Consider the following 10,843-nt stretch of genomic DNA (forward strand, 5'->3'; position numbering starts at 1 on the left):
CCCTCAGAAGAAGACAGCAGGGACAGCTGCCCGCCTGTGCCTGTGCCACCTCGTTCTAGAGACGGGGTCTCGCTGACCCCAGGCTGGAGGGCAGTGGCCCTTCACGACATGTCTGTCTGGCCGCTGACCAGCACTCGGTGGTGTTTGGGGCTGGGAAAGGAGCCAGGGCCGCGCAGGCCGGGCCTGTGCTCAGGACTCTGCTGCCCGGTGGCAGCCCCAGCAGCCCGGAGGCCTGGCCTGTTTTGTTTCCCTCCTGGGCCGGTCGGTCCCTCCTCGGACACCTGGTGGACTGACGAGGCCCAGGTCCCATGGCCGACCACTGCCGTCACTCCATGGGAACCCAGGGTAACTCTGCCTAGTTCAGGTGGACCTGCCCCCTTCCTCCTAGACCCCGGGGCCACATACTCAGTCCCCAAGGACTGTGACCTCTGTGACCTCTATTGTGGGGGGGAAGGCAAACCTGACCAGCCCTGACAGACACCCAGCCTTGTCTGGGCTTTGACTGTCCGATTTTCACCCACTCCCGTTTGGTCACTCCACAGCAGCCCGTCCCCTTGTGGGAAGAGACATTCTCACAAAGGTGGGGGCTGCGCTTTCCTCCTCCCTCATCTTCGCTTCCATCCAGACTCACCTGCCGCGCCCCTGATCCTCAGCCTCACCTTAGGACCATCCCCTAGTCCATCGCCAGGGCCTCCCATTACCCGCCCAGGGTGGACCCTACTGTCTGGGATGTTTCAAGCCCTTCTGTCGCCTCACACTGTAGGGGTTCTGTGTTGGGATGGGGTCCCTGATGACTCCCCGGCTGTGACATGCTGGTGCCTGGGCAAGCTTCTGTGCCAAGGCACAGGATGCCCGGTTGCTATGGCAACGCCCTCTGTGCCAGCATCTCATCAGCTTCCACCTTAACCTGAGGCACATAACCCCAGGAACAGAGGAACTTGCTTGATCGATGATATCTACAAGGCTTCCCCAGGCTCCGGTGCTCCTGGAGCTGCCCGCCTAGCAGTGACTTCACACAGTGACCTCCCTGAGACCGCACAAAGCTCCTGGCCCTGTGTACGGTAGCGGTAGCTGTGACGCGTCACTCGGCGTAAGCAGCCTTCCTGGACCCTGAGCGAAGAAGTGGTTACGGTACTAATGACTGGCATAGATAGAGGACAGAGCCCCTCGGCCACCTCTCCTCCTCTGCACCTTGTCTCTGCGTCCTCATTCTCTGAGATTCTTTACAACACACCACGAGCCCGTTCACATCGTCTCCAAAGCCCTCCATTTTCTGCCCAGTCACAATCCCGCTCTCCCCGTTGCTGCTCCCTTCTGCAGGGCAGCCTCCTCAGCTCCCTTCCAGCCCCAGGTGTGTGTGTGGCCAGGCCTGCGCACCCTGGCCTCGGGCCCAGGGCAGTTAGCACACACCCTCCTCCGTTCACCTGGGGCTCCTTCTTCATCCTCACTGTGGCCTCCTCTCCCCCTCCCCATCTTCATAACTTTGCGAGCACTCGGGAGAGTGGAAGGAGATCCCTCACAAGCAGCCTCTCTCCTTTCTCCACGCTGAGCCTTCCCCGCTCCTCCTGCCCCCCGCCCAGCTCCTACTTCCACTAATGGCCGGATTCCTCCAGAGACCCTCCTTCTAGACACACAAGGGACCAGAACTCTCCTGCACTGTAAAGCCCTGGGCAGCATCTCCCTGGCCACAAAGCACAGGGCCAGCAGGCTTGATCAGGGGCCTGGGGGGGGTGTCAATTTAACTTTTCCTTTGGCAACAACACAGAAGATGGACTTCAAAACTTTCTCTCTGGGGCAGGGGGCGGGGGGCTGGGGCTCAGTGGTGGAGCCCTTGCCCAGCACCCGTGAGGCCCTGGGTTCGATCCTCAGCAGCACATAAAAATAAGTAAAATCAAGGTTTTGTGTCCAACTGCAACTAAGCAAACAACACTTTCTCTGCCTCTCCGCCTCCCTGACCTCCCACGCCCATTTCACCTTCAGGTGAAAAGGCAGGGATTGGCTCTCGGGGTCCTGGACCCATGATGTGGGATCAACCTTTGCCCCGTGACTTATCTAAGGGGTGGCCCCTGGCCTGAGAACACGGGCCACAGCCTCTCTACTCATTAATGAGTCAAAGGAACCCACCTTTGGGGCCCCACTCACCACCCTGGCTCCCCATCCCTCAACGGAACCCCCTCCTACCAGGGCTACCTTCCTACCCGGTCAACCTCTGTCTGCTCAGGTTCCCCTGGGGGCCAGCCACTGTCACTCTCCACGCGTGCTCGCCTTTAAACCCCGCTGCGCCCCCTGCCCTCAGGACTCTCCCCTCTCCTCCTTTCCTGCACTAAACTCTGGGGGAGCTCCTTCCACACCCCCACAGGAGGGCCCCTGCTCCAGGGAACATGCCCGCGGCCCACACATGGCTCCTCCTTCCCTGGGGGGGGGTCCGCCAGGCAGGGTCTGCTGCAGTCTCTGGAACCTCCCCAGCAACACGTCCAATCGCGGGCTGAGCTTGGCGCCTCCTCAGAGCCTCCCTGGGGCAGAGGGAGGCCCCCGACGTCCACACTGACTCCACACACGCTGCCCACGTTCTTCTCTCCCACTCTGCTATCGGGAAGGAGCGGGATTCCTTGCCACCAAGGGACTTCATTACTCATGTCCCCTTCAGGTCCCCAGGCTTCCCTCTGCCACTGGAACGGGAGGATGGCAGCTAGCACCCCTCTCCTGGGGCACTTCCTTTCCTGACCCCCTCCTCGCCATAGCCTTCTGCTGACGCTGGCCCCTGCCTCATTACCTTGATTCAAGGCCAGACTCAGAGGGTCTCCAACCAAACCGTGAACCAGCTGCGGTCACAGACTTCCAACCCCCACCCACGTGGGCGTCCAGGGTCAGCATCACCCCCCGACCCTCACCACGGCCCCAGTGACACCCCGCGCCCCTGACAAGCATCCAGAGGCCGCCCCTGCCCGGCAGGAAGAAGCCACAGAAGATTGACCTACGCCCCTGTCCCTTAAGGTCCCTGCTTAGCATCGGCTCGGCCATCTTACGTGACAGCTGCCATCTTAAGAAAGACTTTCACTTTCCGCCCCAGGGCGCTTCTGAGAAGGGCTCCCCACTCCCTCACCCCAACCCACCCTTAACCACGGCGTCAGGAATCCGCTCTAATCCCTGAGCCTGCCCCATAAAAGTCCTGGAGCCCAAGCGTCTGTTCCCCTCTCCATCTAGGGAGGCGGCCTTTATTCCTCAGCTCTGGCAAATGAACTCCGTGGGTCTCTCTGCCTGGCCTCCGTCCGTCCTTCCTTTCTTGCTCCCCCGTCTCCAGGGCCTCTCTTTCCTGACCTCTCTCCTTGCCACAGGCCTTCCGCTAAGCTGGCCCCTGCCTCATTAGATTGATTCAAGACCAGACTCAGAGGATCTCTGACCCATCAGTCCTGGGAACCAGCTTCCGTCACAGGACTTCCAACCCCACCAACGTGGGCGTCCAAAATAGGAGCTGCTGCTCTTCAGGACAATAACCCCTGCCCACGGCCTTCCTCTCCTCCGTCTTAACACCCTCATTCCAGCATGGTCCAAAAGTACTAAACGGAAAATTCCAGAAATGGGAATAACAAGCTTTTCTGCACAGTGTGACGCAGTCCCCTTCCCCACGCTCCCCTGGCCCGGGGGAGAAGCATCCCCTAGTTCGGCTGTGGGGGGAGGCCCAGCAATGGCTGAGTCCTCGGGGCTGTGCGGTCTGTGGTGTGGCCAGGGCCGGGACGACCAACTGCGTGGAGGGGCCCACCCGAGTCCTGAATGTCAGCCTGTGAGCCTGGCCCCTGCAGCCTGGTGGTGGTGGCCTCCTTTGTTTGGCTCCATGGAAAAGGGCCTAAAGGAAAGGCTGGGGGGCGCTGAGCGGAACTGGCCAGGGCGGAAGCAAAGCTGAGGCTGGCCAATGGCCGTGTCCACCTCTGAACAAAGCACGTGTGCTCCCCTAACTGGCCTCGCACCTTCTCCCACCTGCTGGACACGAATCTGCTTCCTGGGTCGGAGCCCCCACCCTACCTGGGTGCCTCCGCGCTGTGTGTGCCACCTGCCCCTTGGCCATCCACTGAATGCCACAGCTTCCCAGAGCACAGCCCCGACTTCGTGGAACAAGGCCCCAAGCATGGGAGTGGCCATGTGGGCCACTGGACCCACCACAGAGGGGTCCAAGTGCCTCCTTTAAGGGAAAAGGAAAAACACAGTGGGCCCTGCTGGGAAGGAGAGCCCCGCACCCTGCAGGACTCTGGTCACAGGAGGTGACCATCTCTGTTCCGTCATTCCTTATCGTTGCTGACCTCTACCTAAATCACAAGTTGGACTTTACCATGGGTCTCCACGTATATGAAAAATAGTTCACATAGACACCTGTGTACTTAGTGTGTACACGTGTGCGTATGCAAACACACACACGCGTGGCCTTGTGCTGTCCTCAGTGCCCAGCACCCTGGTCTCGAGACACGTGCCTTGCAGAGAGAACAAGGCTGTCTCCGTGGCACTGGAGGTCACGGGGTAAAATGGCCTAGAACTGGGAATGGGCGTGGCTCCCGTGTCCATGTCCTGTGTGAGGCGTGACCACTGGGGAACTGGCGGAAGGACACCTGGGACTCTGGTCTTTTAGCAAATCCCTACAGTGTCTATAATTATTCCAAAATGGTACGTTTGTTGAAACAAGATAGACAGGCCCACAGGGGGCGCTCTTTGATCTGAAGTCTCTCCAGGGCCCCTGCCAGCTCTCAGGCCCTCTTCCCAGCTCCACGGAGGTGACGTCCCCCGAGCCTGGCATGGGGCCCATTCAAGATGACTTGTGTTCGGGACAGAGTGAAGAAGGGAAAATCGTAAATCGTGCTTACCGTGCAAAAGGTGTTTCCAACAAAACAACAATTGTCACCAGAGATGTGTGAAACGGGATGCTGAATACCTGAAAAGAACAGGTGATCCTTACGTACCACTGTATACACCATCAGAGAACGTTCTAGAATGGAGTGTGTCGGCCTCGACACTAGGGACGTGAGGCGGTCACCCTCAGCTCAGGCCCTCTCTAGGCACCACAGGAGGCTCAACAGGTCCTCCTCTCCCCTCAGTGCCGTAGCCTCTTCCCCCGGCTTTGGAAATGGAAAGTGTCTCTGAACATCGCAGGATTCCAGTGAGACCTGCTGGCTTGGGGGGACTTCCAGGGCTGCCGAATCCCAGGTGGGGCTCCCTTCTCTTCCTTTCATTCTATTTAAAAGCAGAGGCTTCTCCTCCAGAGCCACACAGTCCCTGACTGTTAGGGAAATGCAGGTCAAAGCCACGAGGAGGTGGCCCGCACCCCACAGGGATGGCTGATCAAAACAGCAGAGGCCCAAGTGTGCCGAGGACGTGGGGAAGGGCGATGGTGCACTGCCTGGGGCTGGAACGCTCGCAGTTCCCAGAAACCCACAGTCACGCGAGGATGCCCTTCCGCCCCTGGGGACACACCCGGAATCACTGACAGCAGGGACTGGGGAGGCCTGGCACCTGTGTTCCCCGCAGCAGGCTGTGCCAGAGGTGGAAAGGACCCCAGTGTCTGCCCACCGGGGGCACGGCACCCACGTGGGAGTAGGCACGGTCACCACGTGGATGACCTCAAGGGCTTTAGGTCAGTGAAGACTCCAGAGTAGGAGGACACAGGGGGCAGGACGGCACCTGCGTCAGGTCCCGGAGTCGACATGACATGGAGACAGGACAGAATGTGGGGACCCGGTGGGGAGCTGCCCTGAAGGCTCCCCGGCCACCCCCTTGCCGCCTGCACTGGGGTTCCCTGCTCTCCTCCTCAGGACGCTCACCGGGCCCCTAACGAGCACTATGTGGGATTGAGCATCCCCACAAGACATCGGGGAGTCACTCTTGGCCCCCCTGGGTCCTCCTGGGTCCTGGGGGTGTCTTCTGATTCCATCAGGCCGAGCGGGTTTTTGTGGCTGGGGCAGAAACAATGGGTTCCCACCCTCTGGGACGAGGCTTCGGCCAATTTTCATTTGGTCCTTCCCCCACCCCCTCCCTTCCTTCTTTTCCTCTTTCCAGTCCTGGGGCCGGAACCCAGGGCCTCACACACCCAGGCAAGTGCTCCTCCGCTGAGCCACATCGGGGATGCACACCTGGCATCCCACCACCCGGAGGCCTCGGCAAGAGGACTTCAAGTTCCAGACCAGCCTCAGAGACTCAGCAAGACCCTGACTCAAGTGCAGTTCCCCTGACCGTTTTATTTTGGGCGCGCACCCTTGGGTTCAATTCCCAGCACCTGGGGGTTGGGGGGAGACAAGGTGACATCCAGGGACTGACTCCCAAGTAGGAAGGCCATGTATGTTTCTGAAATTGATCCTCTCTTCTCAAATGTTGGCTAAACTCCAACAAAGTTCAAAAACACAAACCCACGCACCTGTCGCCATCTGCCAGACATCCTCCTTGTAGGCATAAGTATAGACTTTCCCATTCACTACCAACAGCAGTAACGCGTTGGCAAAATGTGCTGATGTCACTTCTGGCACGCCCACCTAGAAAGGAGGATGCGGTCACTGCGCTGTGCGGGACGTGGATCTGCTAAGCTGTCCCCGACCCCCTGTCCGTCCTCGTCTCCGGGACACAGCTAGATGTCTGCAGGACAGGCCAGCAGTGTGAGCAATGAGGGCTGCACAGGGCCAGTGGCAGAACTTCCTGAGACAGTGACTGTGAGGGTGGTTCTGCTTTGGCTGAGGACAATTTAGGGAGGACTTGAAATGACCTCAGGAAATGAGGATACCATCCCATCTCCGGGACACACAGTGGAAGGAAGACCCTGGGCCACTATTGTGTTTCCTTTCTCTCAAAGAAAAAGCCCACTTTGGTAGTAGGAAGAGAACAGGACCAACCCCCAACCCGGTTTTAGCTTAGAAATTGCTCTTGGCCTCAAAGGGCACATTGTCAAAGAAACCTGAAACTAACGAAAGCAGGCCACTCTGATGCTTTTGAACTCTGTCTTCCCCTGAATATTATGTATCTCAAAGATCCTTCAAACCATCTGGTAAAGTAACTACCGTCATGGATGTAGGGATGGTGAGTGGAAGGAGACTACTCTCAAAGTTGTCTCTCGTGAGAAAAATGTGTTTTCTGAAATAAACCATAAAAGAGTTAAATTAGGACGATTTCACACAAGAAAATTTTATAAGACCATGAAGTTACTCTAAAAATGTTCTGTTCAAGGGAAATTCCTGTTTAGCCAGGAACCATCCAGGTAACACCTGTTACTGAATTTGCAGGAGCACCTCTTTATAGCTCTGGTATTTGATTTTGTTGTTTTGTTTTTGGTTTTGCTACTGGGGACTGAACCCAATGGCGCTTAACCACTGAGCCACATCCCCAGGCTTTTTAATATTTCATTTAGAGACAGGGTCTCACTAAGTTGCTGAGGCTGGCCTGGAACTTTCAATCTTCCTGCCTCAGCCTCCGTAGCAGCTGGAATTGCAGGTGTGTGCCACTACGCCCCAACAGGGATGCAATTTTTTAAGAAAATTTTTTCAGTCTGCGGTCGGTGGAATCCACAGATGCAGGACGTGGACGCTCTGCTGTGACTGTTTTAGTTACTTGCTGCTCTCTGTTCCCCTTTCTCCAAGCCTAGCCCTAAGCGTGGACTCCCTGCAGCCAGCTAGGAGCAATGAGGGCAAAACCATCTCTGCTCGTGTTTGTGGGATGAGTAAGTTTCAATGTAAAGGAAGGAGACGGTGAATAAAATGGCCACTTACCCTAGATACAGTGCTATGTTTTTATCACAAGCATGTTTAATCAACCTGGTCCCAGACTGAAAATACAGCACATCCTAGAGAGAATCACAGTCTCAATGAGATCAACGCTGATAACCAGGCAATACAAGAACAACCCAATGTCAACATTACAAATGTAAAGGGTGAAATATCCATTAGGTAGGTGGCTTGTGTCAATGTCATCTCCTCTTTTTTTTTTTCCTTTTTTTTTAATGGCATCTCATTATGTCCCCCAAGCTGGCCTTGAACTCCTGGGCTGAAGTGATTCTCCTGCCTCAGCCTTCCAGGTTACCTGCGACGACAGGTGTATGCCACCATGCCCAGCTTCATTTTCCTCTTTTGGTTTTAGAGTGTGGTCAGGTCAGGTGTTACCACTGAGGAAAGCTGGGGAGGGGCCCCTAGAGCCTCCCTGGACTATTTTTGCAGTTTGACGTCAATCTATAATCACAATGAAATAAAAGGTGTCATTCATATCACACCTCATTCCTGTAGATGTTGTCTACTGACACATAGTAGCTGGGTACCGTGGCCCACGCCTGTTGTCCCAGCTACTTTGGGAGGATGGGGCGGGAGGATCATTGGAGCTTAGGAGTTCAAGGCCAGGCTGGGCACCATGGCAAGAGCCATTCTCCAGGGGCTGAGGCTGTAGCTCAGTCGTAAAGTGCTTGTCTCACATGTGTGAGGCACTGGGTTCGATCCTCAGCACCACTAAGAATAGTGTGTTCATCTACAACTAAATAAATATTTTTTTTTTTTAAAAAAAGAGCCCTTCTCTAAACAAACAGAATACCCAGATGATTACTTGGAAGAGAGGCCTAAGGATGGAGAATCTTATGCCAGAATGTGAGAATCCAGAGACTTGAAGATTTAGAAAGACTACCTTTGAAATTGCACAGCGTCAACAGGAAGCTTCCTTGGAGGGGAATTTGCTTTTTAGGCATCTTAAGCACGTGTTGGGTAATGTGGTGCTATCCGCCATGCTGCGCCACGCAGAGCACCTCCACGTGACTGCATTTCAAAATCTATCAGATGTGATAGCAGACCTAGCTGTGGGTGGAGGGTCAGGTGACCTGAGTCCTAACCCCTTGGTTAGGTTCCTTGATCAAAGCTCTCATTAGGGAAATGGGAGTGATTATTCCCTACTGCTAAGGAAAATTAATTAAGGATTAAATAAAGCAATCTCCTTAGAGACCTGATGTACTGCTGCCTCTCAGGAGATATGAGGAAATGTTCCTTCCCCTCTAGCCATTAGATAAAAACTCAAGGCAGAATGTAGGGGGGAGCCACGTACCCCTTGGACTTGCTGAATGACGTTAAACACTTTTCCTGTCCTCACCGTGCGAATCCTGGAGGTAACAGATACATTTGCAGTCAATATTCAGACTATGTTAGTTACTGCCCTTGACTTGTTTTGAGGGTTGTGGGTGACCCTAGAAAACTCTGAAACTGTGGGCCCTCCGCTCTGTGAAGCAGATTTGTGTACAGGCCTACACAGAGATGGAGCCTGTCAGTTCCCAAAAGCTCATTCACAGAGCCCAGATGAGGAAGATAAAACTCCTGCTCCAAGCCATTAGCTTTCCTGCTTCTTTCCTTACGAGATGGTGGGAATGGCAGCATAGTTTGTAGCAGAGATTCAGCCTTGAACCTTGAGTGAGCGCCACATGACCGGGAACCTTTGACCCAGTAAGTTTGGGGAATTGTGTCTCTACCCAATTCTAACCAATTCCTAGGTGCTGCGCTGCTTGGCCAGGGACCAGCAGCATGGGGGAAATGGGAGAAGTAGACACAACTGATCCTTATACACTTTGAGATAAGTCCTCCTAGGAAGCCTTACAGGAAAACCTTACTTCCCACTTAGCTATATGTCTTTCAGCAAGTGGGTCTAAAGTTTTCCTGGGTCTGTTTTCACATCTATTAAATGAGGTGAAGGAATCACTAATTTGTGAAGCTTGTCATAAAGACCCAAAGGGTCTTAGGCACACACTGACTATCTCACAGTAAGCAGGTCCCTGCTGAGTGACAGCTCACTCCTGTGCCCGAGGGTGCCAACTGAGCTTTGGCATCTGCGTGGCCCGTGGCCCTTGCACACTATCCACCCGTCTACTGGAGTCTAGAAGTGTACTGGGTAAGGAGTGAATGAAATGGGCAGCCCAGAGCCCACAGGCTCACGGTGCGAATTGGTCAAAAAATTAAATAACAGCAATTAGTGACAGAAAATACAAGAATCAAGGGATAGAAAGTAACAGTGGAGAAGGGCTTAAAAGGGGGAATGAAGAACTGATCATGGAGAAATCTGGAAGCCAAACATGCCAGGCAGAGGGAACAGAAAGCCCTAAGCCTGGACCAAGGACGCGGACGTCTTGGCTGCAGCCCTGTGACCCAGGGGTCAGGCCAGGAGCTCTGGGAACCCCAGGAACCTCTCGGGTGATTGTGAAGTCTGGGAGAGGACGTACTACTACCGGCCCCCAGGGAGCGGAGACCAGGGACGTGGTCCAGCTAAACGTGGAAGGAGGCACAGGACAGCTCCGGCCGGCTGTGCAAGGGGACTGCAGGCTGCGCGAGGGACGTGCGTTGTCCCGGGTTTCGGCGGAGAACCAAGGCAGGGGAATGCCCAGAAAGAGCCGCTCAGGGGTTGGTCAACGGACAGGAGGAAAAGCCTAGGGTGGAAGCGGCCGAGGAGTCCCGGGGTAAAACTGGCGGACGCGGAGATGGGCTGGGAAGGTGGGAGAAAGGGCAGTACCAAGCCTGACTCCTACAGAGTCCGCGGCCTCAAGGACGGCGCCCTCCCCACCGCTAGCAGCACCCCAGCCCCCGGAGGGCAGCCCCACCGGCACAGCTGACTAGCTCCGACCGGCGCCCAGAGCCGGGCGGTCGCCGCCACCACCAGCATCAACACCAGCATCTCGCTGGACACGGCTACCACCGCCCTACAACCGCCTCGGGCACTAGCTCCACCGGCAGGGCGTGCGTAGACGAGCCTGGGCGCTCCCGTGCCTGCGCATGCGCACATGGCAGCACCCTGCGTGGCCTGAGCATGCGCGACTGGATCCTGGGCTCGCAGGGCCCGTCAGTGTGGGCATGCGCGTCCTGTC

At 55.9% G+C, this 10,843-nt stretch overlaps 1 protein-coding gene across 1 annotated transcript in view; it reads right to left on the minus strand.

Moving 5' to 3' along the window:
- The window catches only part of Catsperd (catsper channel auxiliary subunit delta), a 39,771-nt gene extending 29,090 nt beyond the window's left edge, over positions 1-10,681 (minus strand). Inside the window, exons 1-6 of the mRNA XM_026404254.2 lie at positions 10,580-10,681; positions 9,043-9,097; positions 7,734-7,807; positions 7,029-7,101; positions 6,395-6,509; positions 4,851-4,918 (exon numbers count right to left, since the gene is read on the minus strand). Coding sequence (XP_026260039.2) covers positions 4,851-4,918; positions 6,395-6,509; positions 7,029-7,101; positions 7,734-7,807; positions 9,043-9,097; positions 10,580-10,653 — 459 coding nt within the window. The 5' untranslated portion in view covers positions 10,654-10,681. The remainder of the gene's footprint in view (positions 1-4,850; positions 4,919-6,394; positions 6,510-7,028; positions 7,102-7,733; positions 7,808-9,042; positions 9,098-10,579) is intronic.
- Between the last annotated feature and the right edge of the window lie 162 nt (positions 10,682-10,843).

The sequence above is a fragment of the Urocitellus parryii genome, chromosome 3, assembly GCF_045843805.1.
Source record: "Urocitellus parryii isolate mUroPar1 chromosome 3, mUroPar1.hap1, whole genome shotgun sequence".
Lineage (NCBI taxonomy): Eukaryota > Metazoa > Chordata > Mammalia > Rodentia > Sciuridae > Urocitellus > Urocitellus parryii.